Below are 26,804 nucleotides of genomic sequence, written 5' to 3' on the forward strand. Positions count from 1 at the left end.
GAACTGCATGCACTGGACTTTTTGAATCGCGTACGAAGTAAAGGAATTCTGCTATCTGGGAAGCAAAATAATTCATAACGGACAAAGGAAGGAGGACATAGAAACCAGACTAGCACGAGCAAAGAGGGAATTCCTGGTCAAAAATAGTCTACTAGGGTCAAACTTAGGCCTTAATTTTAGGAAGAAATTTCTGAGAATGTACGTTTGGAGCACAGCATTGTACGGTAGAGAATCGTGAACTGTGAGAAAACCGCAACAGAAGAGAGTCGAAGCATTTGAGATGTGGCGCTACAGAATAATGTTGAAAATTAGGTGGACTGGTAAGGTAAGGAATGAGGAGGTTCCATGCAGTATCAGCGAAGGAATGAACATCTGAAAAACATTGACAAGAAGTAGGAATATGATGATAAGACATGTGTTATGATATTGGAGAATAACTGTCATGGTACTAGAGGAGCTATCGACGCTAAGGCCCGTAGAGGAAGAGAGCGATTTGAGTACATCGAGCAAAAAACTGAGGGCGTAGAGTTCTACTCTGAGACGCAGCGACTGGTGAAAGAGAGGGGAAAAAAGTCCCCGCGAAAGGCCACTATTGCTCACAGCATTACAAAGCTGTGTAGCTTTTTTTGGCTCAACAGCACAGAAACTGGACATTTGCTTACTGGAGGCGTGTAAGGTGTTCCGACCATCAGGTCATGGTTTTACTTCTTTTGAAACGATGCACGAAGTCGATTCTACCGGCAGCCCAATGAAGCGTGTAACCTGGAGCGTGTGGAGGATATACGAGTAACTCAGGCTGAAGGCGGTTGTGTGATCTTCTCGTGGGCGTGTTCCGCGCCACGATTTGGACCCTGTCATTTCGATTACCGTGAACTTGAACTTAAGATGTTTACTTCAGTTTTCTCGGTGGCCAGTTTTTGCCCTTTATCCTGCATCTTCATGTTGAGTATTCTGTGAACACTCCCTCCTTCAGATATAGAAACAGTCATGTTCACGTAGCTTGACACATACTATCATCGCTTGTCGAACACTCAACCACCCTCTCGCATCCCCACTACGCCACCAAATCTCGAGATCTTAATCCTATACGAAATTTCTGGGACTAACTGAAACAGAAGGCAAAACGTAACAACCGACAACATCCCTGAAATTTGCTAGCTCCATGAGATCTAACCTACAGTGAGTGGCTTCATGCGAATATACTTGCTCACCGAATTGGGATCCTCATCAAGTGTAGAGGCGGCTTTGTACGAGAGAGTAATACACTGAGATGGCAAAAGTCTTGGGACAGCGATATGCAGAAATACAGATGGCGGTAGTATCGCGTACACACAGTGTAAAAGGACAATGCATTGACTGTACTATCACGGGTACTCAGGTGATTCACGTGAAAAGGTTTCCGACTTGATTATGGCCGCACATCGGCAATTAACAGACTTCGGGCGCAAAATATTAGTTGGAGCTAGACGCGTAGGACATTACATTTCGGAAATCGTTAGGGAATTCAGTATTCTGAGATCCGCAGTGTCAAGAGTGTGTGAAGAATACCCAATTTCAGGCGTAACTTCTCACCACGGGCAACGCTGCGCCTGATGACCTCACTAAACCACCGAGACGAGCGGCGTTTTCGTAGATTTATTAGCGCTACGAAACAAGCAACACTACGTCAAATAACGATAGAAATTACTGTGGGACGTACGACGAACGTATCCGTTAGGTCAGTGCGGCGAATTTGGCGTTAATGGGCTGTGGCAGCAGACGACCGACCCGAGTGCCTTTGCTGACAGCACGACATCTCCTGGGCTCGCGACCATATCGCTTGGACTCTAGACGATTGGAAAACCGTGTCCTGGTCAGATGAGCTCCGATTTCAGATGGAAAGAGCTGATGGTGGGGTTCGAGAGCGGCGCAGACCCCACGAAGTCACGGACCCACTTTGTCAACAAGGCACTGTGCAAGCTGGTAGTGTTTACATGGAATAGACTGGATCCCCTGGTCCAATTGAAGCAATCATTGACTGGAAACGGTCATGTTCGGCTATTTGGAGACCATTAGCTGTCATCAGATGAATTCGCAATAGTGAATACTGACTACCATCAGCTGTAGAATGGAATGACGACAATGGAAATTTGTGCCGGACCGAATCTCGAACCCGGATTTCCCGCTAATCGCGAGCGGTCGCCTTACCATTGGGCTATCTGAACACGACTCACGGCCAGACCCAAACTTCCTTGTGTCGTCAACCACATCTACGATCTGCACTCGCACATCCATTATGTATTCGTAATTGCGAATTCATCTCATGTGTTCGCAACGGCTGTAGTCACCGCAGTGGATCGTCATCAGAATAACACAGGCACTGCAATATCGTATCTGCTGTCATGTTCCCAAACAACAACGGGATTTTTTAGGGATGACACTATGCCATGTCGTTGGGACTCAGTTATTCGCGATTGGTTTGAATAACATCCTGGGCAATTCTAGCGAATGGTTTGGCCACTCACATTTCCCCACATGAGTCGCATTGATCATTATGGAACATAATCGAGAGATCGGTTCGTGCACAGAATCCTGAAGCAATTATGGACGACTATAGAAGCAGTATTTCTTCAGGGGATTTCCAGCGACTTGTTGTGTCCATACCGCGTCGAACTGCTGCACCACGCCGGCTAAAAGGAGTCCGAACTATATTGAAGGTACAGCATGACTTTTTGGCACCTCATCGTTTTTGTCCGGTTAGCACACTACCACGTTGCCGACAGCAGTTTGACGGCTGCAGTCTAGCAGCTGGAGTTTGAGATGGTGCGTGTCGGATCGCGGTCCGTGCCCCGCGTTCCTCCGGAATGGAGTTAGCCGTTTGACAGGTCACAGCCTCCGACCTCTGGCCTCACTCTTTCCCCATTCTTGTCCCGGGACGCGGGCGTCAGTTCTACGCAGTATAGGCAACCGATGTGCTCACGCTGCACTTCGTGGTGCTAGGAGGCATTTACTAAGGGACAGAAGTTCACTACAACGAGGAAACGGCGGCTCGATTGCACCCAGTCGCTACAAGGACGTCCTCATCTAATTCCACTTTGATCATCTTGGAGAAGTGACGGCATTATTATTCTATTGTTCAAGAGTTTGGACTGAAGTGTACAATAAAACAACTCATACAGGGCGCGATGAAAACTAATGACTTTGAATTTTTATACGAAAACTCTTAAGGCTTTTTGAATAAAACAAACGTTATTAACATTCTACATCTTTATTCTTCATATCTACATATTTATTTCTCAACCTAGTCACCCTGACGACAAACACATTTCTCCCAGCGAGAGACCTGTTTGTTGATACCGTCACTGTATAGTGTATGTTTGACTTTGTTGACGGAGCCAAAATTTCACCTCTGGTTGCAACGTTCCATCACTACCAAAGCGAATTCCTCAAAAGTGTTCTTCAAATTTTGGAAACAGATGGAAATCGGGTGGGGAAAAGTCGTAACTGTACGGTGGAACGATCAATAACAGTGAACTCAAAGCGTGGGACTGTTGCATATATCAAATGGTTCAAATGTGTCTGAGCACTATGGGACTTATCTTATGAGGTCATCAGTCTGCTAGAACTTAGAACTACTTAAACCTAACTAACCTAAGGACATCACACGCATCCATGCCCGAGGCAGGATTCGAACCTGCGACCGTTGCGGTCGCGCGGTTCCAGACTGTAGCGCTTACAACCGCTCGGCCGCTCCGGCCGGCTGTTGTATATCTCAAATCGCTCGTGTGTGGTCTGTCATTGTCATGCGGAAGGAGATGTGGCTCCATGTGTGGACGAATTCTTCCAATTCGAAAATCGATTACAGCAGGCTGTTTCTCACGCATCGACATAGTTACGTTACACACAGCTATATTATGTCCTACAGTTCTGAACTCTCTAGCGGCAGAGGGCTGCAAATGTGTAGACATGAAGAATAAAGATGTAGTATGTTACTAACGTTTCTTTTATTTAAGAAGCCTTAAGAGTTTTCACATAAAAAATTCGCAGGAGTTACTTTTCGGCACGCCCTCGTATATACATTATCAGTCAACAAATGTAAAAACTCATCTACCAATGTTAGAATTTGTGAAATAAAGCTCAGTGTCAGCTGCAACAGAGCCTATGCTGAAGTGGGGCATTAACTGGATCTCAGCAGGAGCTCCAGTCACTAATAAAATAGTGGTGCACTTACACATAATTTAAAAAACGAGTTCTATGATTAAGGCTTGGAAAGCCTTTTTCGGGAAGTATTCCCCACAGCATTTGTCTTATAGGAATATATCTACTGAACACTTTTGTATAGTCAGTGAATGTGCTTTTCAGTTATCTGTATGCTGAATAGAGCGGCGATACACGAACAATCGCTGCAGAATACGCCTTAGCCTTCGTCCAAAAGGACCTCCACAGTTCGTCTTATAAGCACTGTAGTTATTTTGGAATAAAAATTGTGTCCCTCCCTTGAACACTGATTCAACCTTTGCTAACATCCATTCTTTGGGTGGGGGGGGGGGGGGGGGGGGGAGGGGGGGTGATCTTTTCTACTTCCAGCAAATGTTCACAAAATGTAATAGTCGTACTCTCAGTGCTGAAACATCATATTCTCAAATCTCGGAATTAGAGTTGTCTTATATTCCTTCCACCGCAATGCATAAGCCGCGCGGGGTAGCCGCTTGGTCTGGGGCGCCTTGTCACACTTCGCGCGGCTCCCCCCGTCGGACGTTCGAGTCCTCCCTCGGGTATGGGCGTGTGTGTTGTCCTTACCGTAAGTTAGTTTAAGTTAGATTAAGTAGTGTTTAAGCACAGGGACTGATGACGTCAGCAGTTTGGTCACATAGGTCTTACAACAAATTTTCACAACGTATGTCCTGTTATAAGCCTCACGTAATTTGAAAGCATATATTAAAAAGAAATGGCAGTGACTTACAGAAAATGTTCATTCCTTTGTTTCTCTCCCCTGGCAGAGGACCAGGTGTTCCTGGAAGGAGAAGAACTGCTGCAGGAGTATGTGCTGAATGACACAGGCCTCATCTGGAGAGGCAGCTACAACCGGCTGCGCCCGTGTGTCTGGAAGTATGCCCAGTTTGAGAAGGACATCCTCGACTGTGCCCTCTATCTCGTCAGCAAGATCGGCGGCGTTCGCCCAAGTGAGTGCGGAGATCCTGTGAGGGTCTGCAGAGCCATCTCAGCAGCAGTGAGTACCACATCATCTGGGTGAATACTTTTTACATGTTAGCTTCCTTGCATAGCAATTTTGTTGTTAGAAGCACCCTGAACAACTGCTTGGATGGAGTTTAAAATGATACCTGCTAGCAGCGTTTGGTAAATGTTTAACAAAAGAGCAGTCACATGGAATTGTTGGCTGGGAGTCTCCGAGGGATTGTTCAGTTGGCTAAGTGTAAGGGTTTTCTGTCTCTGTGCCCAATCATCTGTTTCCATACCGTGTATGAGAATTTGCCCTTAAGGATCCCTGTAATGAGCGTGTGTGCAGTGGTGTCATGTTTTTGTTGTACGATGATGAAAGAAGGGAGAGATTGAAACACAGTGCCAAGATATAGTGTACTTGTCTCAATTCACCATCAAGATTTAGTCTGGCTACCTCCAAGTTTAGCATCATTGTGCAGATGAACATTGGGAACTGTGATTATAGAGGGGGCACCACATGATAATTCTCTTAGCTGTGGTATCATGCAGGTCCTTCCTGGTAGCTTATATGAGTTATATGTACTGTGTTTGCATGAGTCATGTCAAGAAAAAAACATTAGCAGCTGCTAAAGAGAATATCCCATTTGAATGGTCAGATAGACAGATAGATAGAGCTGCTGTATTTACTGATGCATTAAACATTTGTAACACGTTGTTATCAATATCAAGACACGTTCATAGGATTTGTCGCCCTGGAAAAAGCGTTAGACAATGAAAAATGGTGCAAGATATTCGAAATTCTGAGAAAAATAAGGTTAAGCTGTAGAGAGAGACGTATAACAAACAATATGTACAGGAGCCAAGGGGGAATTATAAGAGTGGACGACCAAGAACGAAGAGCTCGAATTACGAAGAGTGTAAGACAGGGGTGTAGTCTTTCGGCCCTACTGTTCAATCTCTACTTCAAAGAAGCAATGATGTAAATAAAAGAAAGGTTCAGGAGCAGTGGCGGCTCGTGAGTATACACTCCGGGTGTTCACAAATTTTAGATTCAAATAAATTTGAGAGTGTGAAATTAATAGCATCTGCTGTAAAACAGTTATGCTTATCAACAAGTTTATGCAACTACAGTCACAGCCAATAATAATAACAACAGTAATAATAACAATAATAATAAGACACATATCAGACAAAAGAAAGAATTATTCTTGTGGAATTCAGTTGTTTTGTACATAATTAAGTACAGTTTAGGGCAATAACGAAATAATGTGTAATCTTTCGCAACTCTCCAATACGCATTTTTGTGTAAGTGGGAGTTTTCGTGCTTTTCCATTTGTTCGGACAAATGTACAAGATCTCTGACAGATGTACTAGTTCACGAATTTACTTCTGGACTAAAAATCAGATATTCTTACACTGCACCCATGCAACAACTTGTGCAAAGTGTACACTTTCTTGTTAAATGTTCGCTTGTAGTCATGCCTATTTGATTTCGTCAATCTCTCGAAGGATCTGTTCTCGGAGCCCTAGTTTCTTTGCGGCTACATTTCCTGATAATTTACTTTTCTGTTCCCAGAATCAGATTTTCACTCTGCAGAGGAGTGTGTGCTGATAACAAACTTCTTGGTGGGTTAAAACTGTGTGTCAGATGTCAGATTGAGACTCGAACTCGGAACCTTTGCCTTTCGCGGGCAAGTGCTCTACCGACTGAACTACCCAAGCACGACTCACGACCCATCCTCACAGCCTTAATTTTCCAATAGGATTTAAAATATATTCAACACAGTTCATGTTTACACTGCACGCATAAGCCGATTCCCGCAAGATAGACAACCAACTCCCAACCCAAGGTGCCATATTATGTGCAAATGCCCAAACCCCATTAGTAATGTCTACCAACATGGCCTCTTGACTAGAGTACAAATAAAGCAGTGAGATCCATAAGGGCCTAAACCACACCAGCGTCGATCCCAAAATTTAAGTGAATATCAGAGAAACGTGTCATACAGCTTTTCGTGAATTTTCATATACATAAAGTCGGCCTACAGTACAGATAAATCTGACTGACTATACGATCAACAGATTTCATAAGCATGAATAAATGCTATAATCTCACAATCGATGTATAGGTACTTTAGGCCCTCATAATTCTCAGTCCCTCAAATTCATAATATGCCACAACTCATTCAGAAACCCACAAAACAGGTTTACTGTCTGTACAACTTTAACATACACTGACGTCCGATATAATTTCACTGTAACATACAGTGAGTGAATTAGCCTATGTGAGGAGTGTGCTACCATATAGCAGGATTTTTGCTAAGCAAACGGGGATAGAAGTCTGCCGCAATGTGCTACCGCTGTGTACACTGTGAGCGCGCATAGTGTTCATCAAATCTGTAGGCCTATGTATTTGGCCCATAAGGCAATTGCGTCATACGAGTTGCACATGCGCAAAAGCTCCTTAAAACATGCACAACTGAAGGTGTGCTCGCTATCCTGATGCCAAATTTCATAGAGTCTAGAGAAGCAGCCGTGTAGTGGATTTAAATGCGGTATCTTTCAGACTGCAGCATCTATGGTAAGTTTAACAGCATTCAAAGAAAAATAACCTATAAATCCGCAAGATGTCGAAAATTAGGTTGTTCACATGCTCTTTTGCTCTTACACAGCAGCTGCCACTGTTCAGGAGTGGGATTAAAATTCAAGGCGAAAAGATATTAACAATATGATTCGCTGGTGACATTGCTACCGTGAGTGAAAGTGAAGAAGAGTTATGTTATGGGATCTCCTGAATGCAATGAATAGTCTAATGAGTACAAAATATGGATTGAGAGTAAATCGATGAAAGGTGAAAGTAATGACAAATAGCAGAAATGAGAACAGCGAGGGATCTAACATTGTGATTGATGCTCACGAAATAGATGAAGTTAAGGAATTCTGCTGCCTAGGCAGCAAAATAACCAATGACAGACAGTAGGACATCAAAAGCAGACTAGCATTGGCAAAAAGCACATTCCTGTTCAAGAGAAGTCTAGTAGTATCAAACATAGATCTTAACTTGAGGAAGACATTTCTGAGAATGTATCTTTGGGGCATGGCATTGTATGGTAGTGAAACATGGACTGTGAGAAAACTGGAACAGAAGAGTATCAAAGCATTTGAGATGTGGTGCTACAGATGATTGTTGAAAATTAGGTGGACTGGTAAGGTAAGGAATGAGGAGGTTCTGCGGAGAAACAGAGAGGAAAGGAATACGTAGAAAACACTGAAAAGGAGAAGGGACAGAATGGTAGGACATCTGTTAAGGCATCAGGGAGTGACTTCCATGATACTAGAGGGAGCTGTAGAGGGCAAAAACTGTTGAGGAAGTCAGAGATTTGGAATGCATTCAGGAAATAATTGAGGATGTAAGTTGCAAGTGCTATTCTGAATTGAAGAGATTGGCACAGGAGAGGAATTCACTGTGAGCCACATCAAACCAGTCAGAAGACTGATTACTAAAAAAAAGAGAAGGAATTGTATGATTATTAGTTTGCCTTCAGAAGCTGTACGTAGTCCTGCTCTCTTCTGAGGTTGTATTTAACAGAAGTGCACGTCAGAAAATTTGAATTACAATGGAGCAGTGTCCAAAAAATAATGTGAAATACGTTAATTGATACCTGTTCAAACAGTATCAGGAAGATACAAAAATATTTGAAGCTGCATGGAGAATTAAGCTGATGTATAAGGCCAAATGAGAGCACCCAATATCTACAAAACCAATAACAAAACAAAAACTGAATTGCAGTGTAAGTGGAAATTCAAGAAAAATATTTGGTAACATAAATTTGAAACAGAGAGTCAATTAAAATGATCAAATTTAAGGAAAATTAATGAAGCATAGCATAAAGAATAATAATCAGTGAAAAATGAGGACACAGAAAAATACAACATGACACAGGAAGAAATCCTGCAGTGTAGGAAACTAAAAAGAGCAAGATGTTTGAAGTAGATTAACACTATTGAGATCATCTTTCATAAACATCAAGACTTTATTAGCCTGAAAATATGTGAATTCTTGAAGTAGTTGTTTTAGTATTATGGAACAGAGCAATGCAGATAAAGATATATCATATAATGTGTACAGTGCACTGCCATATTTAATGAAAATGTATTTGCTGTTACAGAGATGACAGTAAAAACTATCAACAAACTGGAGATGTCTACTATGATCTGGGCAAATAATTTTTATGTGATTTGGCATTTCTCCTTGTCAGTTGTTTTAATTTGCTTTTAAATGTTTCTTTAAGCTTTAATTCATTAGTATGTCACCCATTAATGGATCAAAATTCTTTGTTCCTGAATGTTACTACATACTGACAACGCCTTTTACATAAATCAACCAATTTGCAGGTAAACTCACCAGATGACAATGGAGCAGTAATGGGCAATTGGTCTAATGATTATGGTGGTGGTACTCCGCCTACAAAATGGATAGGTAGTATGAAGATCTTGCAGCAATTCTACAAGAATAAGAAACCTGTGAAATATGGTCAGTGCTGGGTATTTGCAGGGGTACTCACGACTGGTAAGTTGTTGTGTCAGTGGAGTAGTTGTTAAAATACTGAATTCCACTGCTAAATATTTCAGTTAAATCCTGTGATAGTATCTGGCACAGTAGCTTTGGATTCTTCATAAAATCATGATACCCTTATTGTAGATTTCTTAAAGTATGAAATAAGTTACAAATGTGAGCTGCTATGTGTGTCTTTCAGAAACAGCGAGTACTTTAACTTGATATTTCATTCATCCTTATCACACAATCTAGGAGAATCATAGGCTTTCTTTGTAACTACTGCTATATGTAATCTTCATTTGTGTTCTTGTTGTGGTCTTCAGTGTGAAGAATGGTTTGATGCAGCCCTCCATGCTAGCCTATCCTATGCAAGGCTTCATCTCTGCATAACAACCTCAACTTACAATCATTTGAATCTGCTAAGTCTCCCTCTGCATGTTTTGCCTCTCACAGTTCCTTCTATGACCAAATTAATGATTTCTTGATGCCTCAGAACCTGTCATATCAACCAATCCCTTCTTTTACTTGAATTGTACCAAACATATTTTTCTACCAAATGTGATTCAGTATGTCTTAATTATTTATACAATTTGCCCCTATAATTTTCAGCACTCTTCTGTAGATCCACATCACATTGCAAAGGCATCTAATCTCTTCTTGTCTGAATTGCTTATTGTCCATGGTTCCATCCAATACAAGGCTACAATTGAGAGCAGAGAAATACTGCCAGAAAAGACTGTCCTAACTCCTTAATTTAGATTCAATGCTAACAATTTTCTCTTTTCTAGAAGTACTTTTCTTACTATTGCCTATCGCTCCAGTTTATGTTTTCCCCATCTGAGACATTGTCAGTTAATTTGCTGCTCAAATACCAAAACCTATCTACTAGTTTTTGAATCTCAATTCCTACTGTATTTCCCACTTGTAATGGTTTAAGAAGGTATTGGCAGTTTTTCTTTGATAATATACCAACAAAATGTTGTAAGAGATAATGCCACTGACAGGCCCATAATATGCAGCTTGTTTCTGCCTGCAACTATGAATCATTCAATCAAAAAATATACAAACACTATCAAGTGCTCAGCTCACCTGTAATGAAGCTGCACATCCTCTCAAGTTTATTTCATGCTCCAGCATTTCAGTTGTCATGTAATGCAAGTTTAATTCTTCATACAATAAGACTGCTCTTCAGTCTTTTTTTTTAAATATTCACTTAACTCAGCTTATTCTAAAATAATTGTGTGTTGTAGTCCAAAGTGTGCTGATCTCTCAGTAATTTGCGGCAAATATCATTAATCCATTTTTACTGAAAGTCCTCTTGCTTAGGTTATAGTCAGTAATGTAGCAAAAGTATTGTGACAATAGAAGTTCTGGGATGGAAGCAGTAAATAAAACAAATGTCACGTGACCACTCACCTGAAGATATGATAATTGTACCTAGATGTCACCCACCTTCCATCTCCAGGAAAGTTGTAGTCTGTCATAACTCTTTATACTATTACATCAAAGCAAAAATCAATTGGGGAAATTAGTAAATTATGAGACAGCCCAGTACTTATCTTCAAAATGCAAAAAGTGTACTACCAACAGACACTTGTCTGTTGGTACTATATGTTCAGAATAATTTTTTCTTTCTTTCATTCTGTATTTTTGCTGTCACTTATAACATCTGTAATTTGTTTACTAAGATGGTTCTCACAAATAAAGGAAACCACTACTTCTTTACAGTTTGCCGAGCTCTGGGTCTACCAGCACGTACTGTAACAACATACTCAGCTGCCCATGACACCCAAAACAGTCTGACAGTTGACTATTTTGTTGATGATAAGGGTGAGATCATGGAAGAAATGAACAGTGACTCCATATGGTAAGAAGGCTTTATTAAAAAGTGATAAAAAAACACTACATACAAACAATACTTTTAGTCTGTTTGCAAAGAGCAATCAAATTTGGCCCCACAAGTATTTTATTGAATACATGTGCACATGTCAAATATTCTAAATTATAAGTAATGTAAAATGAACTGTTAGGAACTTCCTGAAAAACCATTCATATTATTTGTAGTTATCTTAAATTCTTTTTAGGTTATTTTTGATTTTCTGAAAATAAACAACAGTATTTAAGTGGTATTCATGAACTATTTATATTTTATTTAGTCACAATTTTTTTCTAACAAGGGTAGGACATCAGTTCTTGTCAAAGTGGATGTATCTCTATGCTTAAAATAGTTCTTTTCACAGATAAGCATGCTCTGAAGAAAAATTCATATTTTAAAACTGTCAATATATATTTTTGTAAACTACATCTACATTTTCATAATTCAACTCAAGGCACCATATATCATTTGAGCCAAGATATATATTACCATTATTTCTCTCTTTCATTTCTCTTCAAGTCTTACACTGATTATAAGAAAACCATTGTCTCTATGCCTCCACACACATCTCAGTTGTTTCGTGTTGTTCTTGTGGTCATTAACCAACATGTATGGGGAGGGAATGAAGAACATATATTCTATACTGTGGTCACAGTGACGACATGCTTGGTGTTCCAAGGAAACCAGTTTCAACAGTCATGCTGCCGTCATCTGACCTTATGGAACTTGTTATAAAATTCCCATATTTCATTACATTACATTCATTACACAGCATAGCTTGTGTACCTTACAAAATATAACATATGTGTTGCAATTGAAATGATCTGTAGTGTCCCTTGAATACTGATCTTATAAGTGAACTCAGCATTATTTCATGAAAAGTGTATCACCACTCTACCAAAGATTATTTAACACCCATGTTGAGTGCATCAATTTTTAAATGCTGCTCAAAAATGTTCAATGAGTCATTACTGGTAATAGAAGTTATGTCTTACTAGTCTCCAGAATTATACCTTAACTTAAGAGTATGAGAACTACTGGTTGACATTATTACTTCTCCTGCAAAGATGACAGCATATTTTCATGAATGATCTCAGTACTCGTAATGTGAGGGCATTCATGGCCAGTGTCTTTGTTAGTTAAAACTTCTGGGTCGAGAGGCTGTGGTCGCTCTGTAAAACTTCTTCTTCCTGATGTTTCGTTGCCAACTGTGGGCAACATCTTCCGAGGTGAGTCAATGACTGGCTGCCAGGCCATGGAGGTCTCGTTTACATAGAGCGCGTAGAGGGGACCACTACACATCATTTGGGGTTGACTGTAAGTCTATCTCTGACTAATGTCATTATTCTTGATTGAAGATAATCGATTGTCACATCGTTGGTGCAAAGTCGACTGCCATATCTTATCTGACTTTAAGCCTTCCTCTTTTCCATTAAAATTATGGTGGTGTTTCTGAATCTCTATAGCTTCTCTACACATGCGTGCTTAATAGTGTGATGTCCTGGCTAGCACACTTCTCTCACTAAATTTTATTCATGATCACCATCTTTAAAAACATGTTCTGCTACAGCTGATTTGTTGGTACATCCCAGTTGACAGTTCCTTTTGTGTTCTGTTAAATCAGTATTAACACTTCTTTTCATTGTTCCAATATAAACCATCCCACAACTACATGGAATTTTAAACACCCCTGGAGTTGCTAAGGGGTGTCGAGCATCTTTTGCCAATCTTAAACACTCACTAATCTTCTTGGTGGATCTAAAAATTGTTTCAACTTTTTCTTCCATTTATTCACAATATTATGGACCATATTGGGACAGTACTGACCAACGTTCAAGTTGAAACAATCTTGAGACCCGCCAAGAAGATTAGGGAGTGTTTAAGATTGGCGAAAGATGCTCGACACCTCTTAGCAACTCCAGGGGTGTATAAAATTCCGTGCAGCTGTGGGAAGGTTTATATTGGAATTACAAAAAGAAGTGTCAATACTTGCTTAACCGAACACAAAAGGAACTTTTGACTGGGACATACCGACAAATCAGCTGTAGCGGAACATGTTTTTAAAGACAGTGATCATGAAATAAAATTTATTGAGATGAGTGTGCTATTCATGACACTGCATTATTATGAACACATGTATAGAGAAGCTATAGAGATTCAGAAACACCACAATAATTTTATTAGAAAAGAGGAAGGCTTTCAGTTTGATAAGATATGGCGATAGACTTTGCACCAACGATGTGACAATTGATTACCTTCAATTGAGAATAATCACGTTAGCCAGAGATATACTTACAGTCAGCCCCACATGACATGTTGGTGGCCTCTATGCACACTACATAAACAGTACCTCCATGGCCTGACTGCCAGTCATTGACTCACCTCGGAAGATGTTGCCCGCAGTTGGCAACGAAACATCAGGAAGAAGAAGTTTCACTGGTCGATCATGGCCTCTCAGCCTGAAAGTTTTAACTAATGGATCATAGTAGTCTATTGTACATTTAGTGCTGCAAACACCAGATGGACATCATTCACACAGAAAAGTGTACAGATGTTAAGGATAAACATGTATTTTTTTCCATCTAAAGGGCAACAAAATTATGTACACATATTCCAGGAAAATAAAAAGATGGAAACAAAATAATACTAAACTAAGTGATTGTTAGTATGGGGTGGGAAAAATAAAATGATAAAAAAATGTTTCATGCAACCCAAGTTACATGGGGCAGATGATAGTTGTGTAATTTACCTTAAGCTGCATGGGACATTTTCCAGTCCAGACCATGTGCATGATCAAACTCATCTCAATTTATCCAACAACTATAGTTGTTAAAAATGACACCATCAGTATCAAATAAGATTTGAAGATTACACGAATGGAATACGCCGAGAAAGTCTCAAATCACATTTAACATACCTCTACGGGGAGGATATCCATCGCAGCTACCAGATGCTACAGAAACTACGACTCAAGACGGGCAAGCTGCTTAGCAGACTGGCCTTCTTACAACGGTGTCGAGATAAAGAAGTGTTGCCGAAATTTGCCAACTTGCGACACCCTGTTAGCACGACAAGATCCAGACGCATACTACAACGAGCCGGTGCGGCCCTGGTGCGCGAACACATACGGGTCACCAGGCAGGAGTTAGATAAGAACGCAAGGATGCTGCTTACTCAACACCTTCGATTGGCATCCTATCTCCCACCACACACATGGGAGTGGATCGACGGAAACACATATGCAAGCAGTGAGATCCACAAGAGAAAAGCCACGGAAAAACAATGTGGCAAGTTCACCAGACTGTCTGGAGCCCGGCAACATGCCGACCACACAACCAATGCCAAGACTGTCATCAATCTGGCAGGCAAAGAACTGGACGAGACCACAATATCAGTGCTGTCGAGAGGACTTAATTTTGCTCCAGTACCCAGGACACTACCTAAGCGAGACATTATCAGCAGCATCGAGCAAGCTGTGCGCGGCCTCCCTATGGAGGCAGCTGAGGAAGTTAGGGGAGAGACGTGCAGAGTCCTGGAGAAGGCAAAAATGCCCAAGAACAACATAACGTCTGCTGAATGGAAGGCTCTTAAGGCCCTACGTGGGGATGAGGACACTGTCGTTCTAGCTGCTGACAAAAGCAATGCCACGGTGATACTGAGGAAAGAAGATTATTGGCAGAAGATAAACTCACTGCTACAAGATACTGCCTACAAGCAACTGGACAAGGACACGACAGCTTCCGTGACTCGCAAGACCATCGCCTTGCTCAATGACTCTGGACTGGAAAAGGACGTCATCAGGAAGCTGTACCCCAGAGCACCGGCACCACCACGGCTATATGGGCTCCCTAAGATCCACAAAGACGGAGTTCCATTGCGACCCATAGTGAGCACCATCAACTCACCAACATATGGTTTAGCCAAGTACCTAGCACAACTGCTCAAACCGATCGTGGGTCACTGTGAGCACCATGTCAAGAACTCGGCAGAGTTTGTGAAGGTACTACAAGGCTTTTGCCTGGATAAAGAAGATCTTCTTGTCAGCTTTGACGTCACCTCACTCTTCACACGAGTACCGCTGGAAGACTCCCTAGCGCTGCTCGAAACACGCTTTAGTGAGGACACAATAAAGCTGTTCCGGCATGTGTTAACAAACACCTACTTCAAGTGTGGAGGCAAATTTTATGAACAAGTGGATGGTGTAGCCATGGGGTCCCCCTTAGCTCCAGGCATCGCTAATCTTTACATGGAGCACTTTGAAGACATAGCCCTGGACACCGCCCCATTGAAACCTAAAGCCTTTTACAGATATGTGGATGACACTTTTGTCGTGTGGCCACATGGCAGAGAGAACCTGCAAGACTTCCTGCGACATCTCAACAGCATACACAGCAACATACAATTCACCATGGAGGTGGAAGAAAACGGAAGCTTGCCCTTCCTTGACATTCTAATCAAGAGGCACCCTGATGGCACCTTGGGTCACGCTGTGTATAGGAAGAAGACACATACGGATTTATACCTTCACGCACAGAGTTGCCACCACCCAGCACAACGCAACTCAGTGCTTAACACACTTGTGCACAGGGCCAAGTCTATCTGTGATGATGACAGCCTACCTGCAGAGTTACAACACCTAAGGAAGACCTTCCGCAGCAACGGTTATAATGAGACGCAAATCTCGCGTGCCCTACACAAGAGCAGGAAGGTAGACACACCAGAAGAAGAAGATGAGACCAGATGCCTGGCATTTCTACCATACACGGGACCGCCGACAGCCAAGATTGCCCGCATTCTGGAGAAACACATCAAGACAATTTTTCATGCCCCAAGTAAAATTAAGGACATACTTGGCTCAGTCAAAGACCACCTAGGACTGCAGACTCCGGGCGTATACAGTATTGAATGTGAATGTGGTACGAAATACATCGGACAAACGCAGCGCTGCATCACGCAGAGGCGCTCGGAACACATTAGAAATGTACGCCTTGGTCAGACAGAAAAATCGGCGGTAGCGGAACATAGCCTTAACGAAGGACACACCTTCCTCTTTGAGGGTACGAAGAAGCTGTGTGACGCTAAAGGATTTTGGGATTCAGTTTTCAAAGAGGCTGTAGAAATTCGGTTGAACAGCAACCTGATCAATCGAGACACTGGTTTCCAACTTAGTACAGCTTGAAATCCCGCAATAACTAAAATTAGAAGAGAACGCTCCGGCACGAAGACGGTAGCGGCCACAGACGTATTAGGAACCGGCAGGGACTCGACGCCCGGTCCGCGCCGCGAACCCTCCACCACTGGCGCAGCGGCCGATTCCGCAGGTACCTGATTGGTCGGCGCCCGGAATCAGTCACTGGTCCAGGAGCCTTTATAGGCCCGCGTAACACAGCATCTCGACACTTCGCTTGAAGATGATGGGTACGAAACCCTTCGAAACGTTGCGAGAAGACGACGCCTTTACTCGGCTGATCACCCGAGAAGATTTCACAAATGGAATACGCCGAGAAAGTCTCAAATCACATTTAGCATCAAATAAGTTTTGATAGTGTGAATTATTGCAGCATCTCCACTAAATGTTGAGTAGCAACTGTACTTTTTGTAATATTGTCAAATTACTGCTTGAGTAACTTTGTCAATATGTTTCATGTGCTTGGTGCCTGTACTATTTGAGTTTCTTCCCAATGCCCTGCTAATGTTTCTTCTTTGCTATGGTGCACATAGGAATCCAGTAGATTTAAATGTAGATAACAATTGCACTATGTCCTCCTATACAGTATCCAGAACCTGTCATCAAAATAATTCCATGTAACTTGGTGTTAATGTTGTGGTGTGCCATCCTGTTAAATTAAATATTTTATAGCCATGTAACACACAAATGTTGAGTAGTATGGATGCAAACAGCATATGCAGTTTCCCTTGTCCACTTATTGTCCCTGCTGATGTGACTGGTCCAGTGACAACCCCTGGTAGCAAGCCACATTAATTCATTCCACACAGATTTCCATTTGTGCAAAATCTGTTTATTGTCTGCACACAAATGCACACATTTAAGGTGGTTTACAGTTCCATTCAAGTTTAGTTCTGCTTTGTTACATCAAATCATTATTGTGACAATGTCCTTACCATCTTGTACCATTTCCTGAAACAACTCACAATATTCCATCCTACAATGTGGGCAGTTTCCATGTAATGGATGCAAAAGTCCTGTGATGTGGACATTCTTTCTTGCAATGTGTACTAATTTGGTAGTTCTAGTCTCATATTACAGAATTTATTAAAGTAAATGTGTTAAATGTTCAAATAACATAGCTGATGCAGCAGGACTTGCTGTGTGAGCTCTCTCAAACACTTTATTAAAAAACTTTACTGTTTGAATGAATGTACTAATTTTTGGGACTGCTGCTAGCAAAATGTTTTCAAGAGATATCCGCTAAGATAACACCATGCTATGAATTTATGATGTATTTCTCCCCAACTTCTAAACATGTTGCACAAGTCTCACACACTACATTTCTTTTAGTGCACATTAATTACAAACAGATTACTGTATATGCATGGACACTTGTGGATGACAACAAATGAATTATTCTGTTTACAAATGAACATTTCTCAGTTATAAATTATAGGCCATAAATTTCAGATATTTATGTGGATTATGTTGGTCATAATGGCATACAAAGTCTACAAAGACATATTTTTCACAGGAACTTCCACGTATGGACTGAAGTATGGATGGAACGCCCTGATCTGATGCCTGGAGATGGAGCCCACTATGGTGGCTGGCAGGCAGTTGATTCAACACCACAGGAACTGAGTGACAACATGTACCGCTGTGGGCCTGCTCCAGTTGTAGCTGTGAAGCAGGGTGAAGTTCTTCGGCCATATGACTCTGCTTATGTGTTTGCTGAAGTCAATGCTGACAAAGTATTCTGGCGTTACAGTGGCCCAACTCAACCACTGAAATTAATTCGCAAGGACATGCTTGGGTAGGCATCTCAGCAAGGCATTTTTTTATCTTCTTTTTTGTTGGCCATGCATGTGTTTAACAATTTTAAGTACTTCAAAATCCAAATTTTACTTCATGAGAATGAACTTTTATATCTCCTTAGTTTGTTTTGTTAAGCTCTCTTGCAACTGAGATACCAGTAACATAAAATATCAGAAAAATATGAGTTTTTTTTTATTTTCTCTGCATGTTTGAAGCACAAATGTGATAAATGTTTGCACATGTTAGATTGACAATAATTCTCATTTAAATGTAAATTAATTAATAATCTTGCAAATACTTAAAGGACATGAAACATTTCTGTTATAGCATTGGACAAAACATCAGTACAAAAGCAGTCGGTCGCTTTCAGAGAGAGGACATCACAAACACTTACAAATATCCAGAAAGTGAGTGATCATTTTTCTTAAGCAAATCATAAAAATGTTTGTCAAACAACAGATTAAAACTTTATGTTAAATGGAGACTGAAACTGAGACCTTTGCCTTTTGTGATCAATAGTCCACAGTCTGAGCCCAATACTCTATAACCATAACCAAGCATCCATTTTCTCTCTGCCAGTGCTTGGTATCTACTATTCACCAAGAAAAATACTTGCATTAGAGTTATATCCCAATATGTCTCAGTTCAATATCAGAAAACAGAAGGAGAAATGGCATTAAAGTTAACATGGAGATGATGCAAGGTCTTCTGTTACATTTTAAAAGCTTGTTAACATTTCCATAATTACACATGCACAAGAAGATACAGTATATTCTCCTTTCTAGTCTGCACACCACCAAATTGCTACCAAATTTGCAGGTCTTATTTGATCTCTCAACTCATTGTCTGTAATCTACAATTTGAATTTTGCTTGATGTCTTCATTGTTAGTCCTACTCTTTACCTGCTATTACTGTGCCTCCTTTGACCCAATGTTTCTGCTTAAACATTCTTATAACCAATTTCTTCATTTTTCCACTTTTAAGTGTTACCTTTTCCTCCTCTTGAAAGACATACCAGTTTCAAAAATTGGGTGTTCAATTTTTCTCTCCATCCTTCTTCGACATTCATATTTTCTTCCACAGCTGGGAAAAATTGTGAAAATATGTAGACTCATTTGATCAAAGTCTCCACATGTAAGAAAATAAATAGAGGAACTAAGAAATGATATAAAATTGTGAAAGTGCAAGGCAGATGATACTGTGGAATGCTGCTATAAGTTAAAAATTGCAGTAATTTGTAAATGAACTTCAGGATACTATGGAATCCAGTAGGATTTGTAGAACAATATACACTGTTCATTAATGAAAAGTATACTTAGAATATTTACTGCTGAACTGAATCAAAACTTTTCACTATTAGTTCAGCAGCAACTATCGTAAGTATATTTTTCATTACTGGTACTCAACACTGACTACTGTTCTACAAAACTTTGCAGATTCACACATGGGCTATTTAAATTATTTCATAATAACTTGATTTGATTTTTATCTCACTTGCAAGGTGTTTGCTGATGTGGAATAACATGAGACATATTTGGACTTGTAGGTATTTGTCTCGGTGAATTGTGGATAATAAATACTGGCAGAGAAAAGAAAGTTGGGCTCAGGGTCCACAATATTGGGCTCAAATTGTAGAGTATTGTAAGAGGAGAATTAAGGATGGGGAGATCAGCATTTTCTGTAGTTTCCAGTCTTCTAAATGAGTCTCCAGCAGTTACTGACAGGCTAACAACCACCAGTACAAGAGAGTACAAAGCCCAAATGTGCCCACTGGGTTTCATATAGTTGGTTATTTTGTTATCTCACCTACTCTTATTAAAATCTTGAGAAAATATTGTATTTTTAGACCAGTTTAGCTGAACCATGATTTACTCTTACACTACGAGACACAAAAATAATTTTCATGTAGACTTTGCCTCCTTGTTTAGCACCCACAGTGGGGTTATGTACAGTACTCTCCCTAGAAATTTTGTAAGGTACATAAATACATTATTTATTACTCTTGGACAGCAGGTGAATTTTTTTTTTTTTTTCGGTTATATGCCGTCCAGCACAAATTTTCAACTTTCCCCACTGATTTAAATCAATGCCCTCTCTCAACCAATGTCTGTGATTTCCTTGAGTCGTGTGCGACAAGTGTCTTCATATTTGCTATTCCCACCACACATGTGAAACAATAATGTGGTCTCATATTTGTGTTGTATGATGATGAGAGAGGGAAGAGGGTGCAAGCCAGTGCCAGTACATAGCCTACTCTGCAGATAGCATACTTTGTTCGAATATCACCAAAATGGCAGCCAAACTAAATGGTTCCATCCAGCTAAAGAATCACCAGCAACAGTGGCAAATATCTTCATTCTGAGGCAATTTGGAGGTGTCTGGAGTTCAGTCCAATCCCCAAGATTGGCATAAAGTCTTTGTCACCATCTTTCCTCAACCTGTTAACTAAATACTTCTGACAAAACTGTGCATCAGTGACTTCAGTTTGGAGGTGGATCTGAACTTAGGGGGAGAGGATTAATTTCAGTGATTACAAAATCAAGTTAAATGAAAATCGAAATTTGCTACTTGAGTTCTCGACTGGTCTCTTGTCAGAAGGATATTTAAATCCTGTGGGCCTGGATGAGTGCACTGACTCAGTTGAGAATTCTGGGGGCCATTTTGGGTGTCACAAATGTTGCATCCTCTTCTGAGGTAACTGGGCCAACAACTGATGTAACTGGTCATCAATATCCTTATTACAAATGACTCTTTGGTCGCAGCATTTGCAGCAAGAGCTCTGCAAACAGTTGAATTTTGGACCAATTTTATTAAGGCACTACCAGGTTTGTTGTTTGTAGCTACATCATCAGGTGGATATAAAAACTGAAATGTGATAAACGACATAGTGGAGAATGTAGAAGGCCCAACCTTCGTAGTTAAAACGACAATGTCTATAGGGCTGATAGTCAATGTATAAAATGTTGGTGATGGAAAACATCCGATGCCACATGCCAACAGGTCAGCACAAAACAGAACCACACAGGTGGTCTGCAGCAACAGTCAGCCACACTGTGTCACCTGTGGTTGCTGCAGCTCACCTGTGTGGTTCTGTTTTGTGCTGACCTGTTGGCATGTCCTTCTTATGTGGCACTGGATGTTTTCCATCACCAACTTTTTATGGTTCAAAATTCAGCTGTTTGCACAGCTCTTGCTACAGACTGTACTACCACAGATGTAGATGCTGTTATTGCAGGGAAAGACTCCAGAAAGGCATGTTAGAAATAAGGTAAACCTATTATCAAACCAAAGGTTGGTTTGAGTACAACAGTGGTTTACTAGACTTGGTCCTATTGAAGCCTATGAACTGCCTTACACTGTCAGATAAAGGGTGGACCTATCATTTAATGCAGTTTCTGAACCATGGGCAATATTGCCATATGTAACAAATAAATCTCTGAGTTAGGTGAAAAAAGCATCAAGTGGCTGAAAAATTAATAGGACCAACTGATAATTGCATCCTGAACCTTTAGAATTGTAGTCTGGCACTTCCTCACTCAGTTACCAAGTCACATTATGTAATACTGCCAGGTAATTAGTAAGCTATGAAAAAAGATGCCTTACACTAACACTTGTAACAGGAAGAAATGACACTGCACAGCAGATACCTGGAGCTCATCCTACACTAGAAACAGTACATTATTTAAGAGGTTCAATTATCCATTGCCATTCCCCCTTATAAGTGTTTGTTTCCAAGTATATGGCCCTTAATTTGCGATAAAACTCAAAATATTAGATCAGAATCTTTAAAATTGTGAACAGAGTAACTCAAGAAACCATTATTTCATTCTCTGTGGATATACCTCTAAATTCAAGGTTGTTTTCAATAACACAGCACTTTAATATGCAAGGTCCTATTAGAGGTAATATGTTTGACTTTTTACATACATATTGTATTGCCAAAAGTGAAATGATGAGTTATACTGAGTGCAAGAAAAAATCCAGCTTAAGGATAAACTAATTGGATCTGCAGTCTATCACTTACCTGTAAACCCATTTTAAATGAAAATATTTCCAGGGAAGGTGCAATTGAACAAGATTGATATAGTCTTATATTGGCTGAATTGGAATTGAATGCAGTTATGAAACAACAAATGTAGTAAAATAGTTTTAATTATTAGGAGCCACATTTTTTCTAAATTAGAAATAACTTCATTGTAGAAAATGATCATGGTTAGAACTGCAGGTGGCTCCACTATGCAGGAATTTTTTTTCTACCATACACATCCTTTGACATCTGTTTCCTGTGTTCATAATGTTCGTTGTGAACACTTTTCAATTGATGGAATGAGCATTAATGTATCATACGGTATCTCAAATTTCATAGAAATACCCACTTTCCTAATTTAAATAATTCCTTACTCTTTATTATGATTTTAGATTTCTGTCAAAAGGAAAACACCACTTTTTGTTTATTTTATTGAATATTTTTAACAAAACTGTTCATTCTCTAATTTTTCAGAGAGTGTTGAGGAGCGTGCTGCTATGCTGAAGGCACTAAGGCAAAGTGAAAGTCTTTTCAGCAGATATTACCTCAATGAAGACTTTAATGACATACATTTCAATTTTGAACTAAGGGATGATATTGTAATTGGCTCACCATTCAGGTAATATTGCTCGTCCTTCAGTATGGTTATTCTACAGATTTGTTCATTCTAAAAGAACAGAAAATTGAACTGTCACATATTTAAATACTGACATATGTAAATGAATAAGCATTCACATGCACCGGCCGCGGTAGCCGTGCGGTTCTATGCACTTCAGTCCGGAACCGCGTGACTGTTACGGTCGCAGGTTCAAATCCTGCCTCGGGCATGGATGTGTGTGATGTCCTTAGGTTAGTTAGGTTTAAGTAGTTCTACGTTATAGGGAACTGATGAACTCAGGTGCCGAGTCCCACAGTGCTCAGAGCCATTCACTTGCACAGTAACAGAGATAGGAAATAACAATTATAGAAAGCATAGCGTGTGATGTATACAACTGCTTAAAGGCAGCTTTAAAAGTTGAAGTTATTATCTGATCTGAATAGAGCATTATTAAACAGCAAGTGGTTGTATAATAATTCAAGTGTAAGAAAAAGTTAAGATCAGAGGCTAAGGAAGAAACTAAAGGTGTTTCGATTTTAAGACTTTTTCTCATATCACTGACTACAAACACAAAATTGATACAGATAGATTTCTTCCAGTAGCTACAAACTCTATCATATTTTTAGTTGTCACCTAAAGAAAATTATCTTCAAGATAAAGGTATAAAAAAAGTTATGAATAATAGTGGTTCAATATAAATAAAAGAAAAAGACTGAGGGGAACAAAATATTTCACAATTACAGGTTCCTTCATGCAACAAAAATGAAGGAAAGAGCTTGAACTAGTGAAACTGTTCAAGGACCAATGCATTGTACACAGAAACATATAATGGGACACACCATTCACACAAGCTCTTGTTGCATTTCTTTTGGTAGGAAAGTGGTACTCCATGCATTAGTCCATCGAGTAGTTGCCTTTTCCTTATTTTACAAGGATCCATTCTAGGACCAGTTCTGTTTATGCTCTCTGTAAATGACTTGGAACTGACTAGCCCATACCATAATTACATAACATTTGTGGATGACACAAATGTGATAGTAAAACGAAGGACCAAAGAAGAATTACTACATGAGATTAAAAATTGTACCACCCAAATTACAGACTGGTTTTCTGGAAACAGCTTAGTAATAAACACAGAAAAAACAGTTACAGTGCATATAGAAACAGTGCAAAATAAATGTCCACTAGCACCAGACATAGAGTTGTTTACTAGCACCCTCAAGAATGTAAGCTCTACAAAATTTCTTGGGATATGGATCCAAGAAGATCTAAGATGGGTCCAGCATACAAAATACATTACAAATAAATTAAATACCATTTGCTATACTATCAAAATTCTTTCTGATTGCACATCGAAAGAGACATTAAAAGATGTATACTTCGCCCAGGCAGAATCCTTCCTGTGATACAGCATAATCTTTTGGGGAACCACATCTGCTAGCAACTGTTGTTTTATATGCCAAAAGATAATTGTAAGAGCCATAGAAAATGCTGCGTCAAGAAGCTCATGCAAGCTCTTATTCAAGAAACTTCATATCCTTCCACTACCATGTCTGTATACTTTACAAGTAATCATATTTGTAAGGAAAATCTTAGAAAATAGCAACAATCATGTGTCAACTAACCAGAGTATCCACCTGTATAACACAAGGAGAAAGCAGGACATACATGTTCAACATGCGCATACAACACTAAAACAGAATGGACCACTGCAAGTAGGAAACAGACTATACAATAAGCTACCTACAAGCATTAAAACAATAAAAGACACTTCAAAATTTAAAACTGCTGTCCATAAATATTTACTGCAAAAATTGTATTATAGTATAGATGAATATCTTGAAACATAAACATTCAAGGTTTACAGACTGAAGTCATGTAAGTGATTTCTCTGTATATTTACCTCCCAATTTGGCCAGTTGAGTCTTGTTGATGTAGAGTCATTGATGACTTTTCATAGCTCTATTTCTGCAACATTTTCTTCTCATTTTATGGATGAAAATGATTTATTCAAAAAGATACTGTTTCTTACATTCGTTCTTTGTTTATGAGTGTGGTACCATTTGGTAAGAAGTTATTATATCTAAGTCTATATTGTTTTTACCCTATCCAGATTGTCCTTGTGACTGATAACTTCATCTTCAGGATAACACATGGTCCACTGGTTTATCCTCTGCATGTAGATGTCCAGTGGTATTCATCATATTAATAGCTTCATAAGACAACGAAATATGTGCAGAACTGAGGCACAATGTAATATTGCACAATATTAAACAGATTATTAGCATATTTAGCATATTAACATTTTATTCCCTTGTCACTTAATTATTGCCAGAATCATTGACACTACAGCTTAGCTTCTTGTCTTCCCACAACTTTTTTTTTTTCAAATGGTAACATATAACTTAATTGTTCTGTAAATCTGTTGATAACAATTTACAAATATCTCTTAATCATTATTTCATTTGTCTTTTACTCTGTTTAATTACTGCTTCTATTAATTGTTGTTTTCTAAATTTTGTATTTTTTGAAAATAAACGTTTCCATTTTTACATTTTAAATTGGAATAAATGGTACTGGGTAGTATTATGTGAATCTAGATATTTACCAATACTATCAATCAACAGTTAGTTCTGTGATAGAATAGATTTCAAATCATAGTCTCTGTGCAGTAAATATGTTACATTTCATTCCAGAACATACTTACACTGCTTGATAACCACAATAAATCTGTGGTGGTATAAATAAAACATTAGCATTACTTATATTTCAGTATCATCTCACATAATACAGATTTATAATACTTTACCATTCTATCCCATGTAGTGTTGTGGTTGTCATGAAGAACAGGAGCAATCAACAGGATTATACAGTTACTGTCCTGTTGCGAGTTGACACAGTGCTTTACACTGGCCATGTGAAGGATGGAGTAAAGAAAGAGAAGGTTGAGCGTTTAATTAAGGCTGGAGCTGGTAAGTAACAATTAAGAACATAATATTATTGCTTGTATTTATATCATTGAACACTAATAATCTAGTCATTTGGCACAAGGAGCTCAACCTAGCCTACTGTGACCATTTTTATGACATATGTCCATCAAACACAGACAATCTAAATTTCATTTCTACAATGATTTCCAACAGAATAATCAGGGTGTCCCATGAGAAATGGTCAGTATTCAAGGATGTGACACGGATGCTTATTTGAAGCAAAAACTTTATGTGGTCATATGCCTTATTCTGAATGGTTTTCCAGATAAAACACATTAAAAAAAATTTTTTTAACACCATGAGGACATTCCTTTGGCCACATTGACTGCAATGTATTTCCAGCATGACAGAGCCCCTCCACATTTTACCAGACATATAAGGGAACATCTCAGCTGCATTTACCCTAATTGCTGCATTGGTGGTGGCAGTACAATTAACTGGCCACCAAGATTGCTAGGCCTTAGGCCATAAGGTTTGGGTTATGAGTTTGGATGAAGACTGAGCTGCACAAATGAAAAGTGAATATGCCACATGAACTGCCTGGTCACATCATGGAAGCTGCTGCATTTGTTAGGGAACATGCAAAACCTCTCAGATAAGGAACAC

At 39.6% G+C, this 26,804-nt stretch overlaps 1 protein-coding gene across 2 annotated transcripts in view; it reads left to right on the forward strand.

Moving 5' to 3' along the window:
* LOC124595105 (annulin) overlaps positions 1-26,804 on the forward strand; it is a 479,413-nt gene that overhangs the window by 434,241 nt on the left and 18,368 nt on the right. For both annotated transcript variants that reach the window (XM_047133702.1, XM_047133701.1), the window contains exons 5-11: positions 4,980-5,209; positions 9,556-9,730; positions 11,447-11,585; positions 18,299-18,580; positions 18,910-18,989; positions 23,085-23,229; positions 26,035-26,180. In XM_047133702.1, coding sequence (XP_046989658.1) covers positions 4,980-5,209; positions 9,556-9,730; positions 11,447-11,585; positions 18,299-18,580; positions 18,910-18,989; positions 23,085-23,229; positions 26,035-26,180 — 1,197 coding nt within the window. The remainder of the gene's footprint in view (positions 1-4,979; positions 5,210-9,555; positions 9,731-11,446; positions 11,586-18,298; positions 18,581-18,909; positions 18,990-23,084; positions 23,230-26,034; positions 26,181-26,804) is intronic.

This window comes from Schistocerca americana, chromosome 2, assembly GCF_021461395.2.
Source record: "Schistocerca americana isolate TAMUIC-IGC-003095 chromosome 2, iqSchAmer2.1, whole genome shotgun sequence".
Classification (NCBI taxonomy): Eukaryota; Metazoa; Arthropoda; class Insecta; order Orthoptera; family Acrididae; genus Schistocerca; species Schistocerca americana.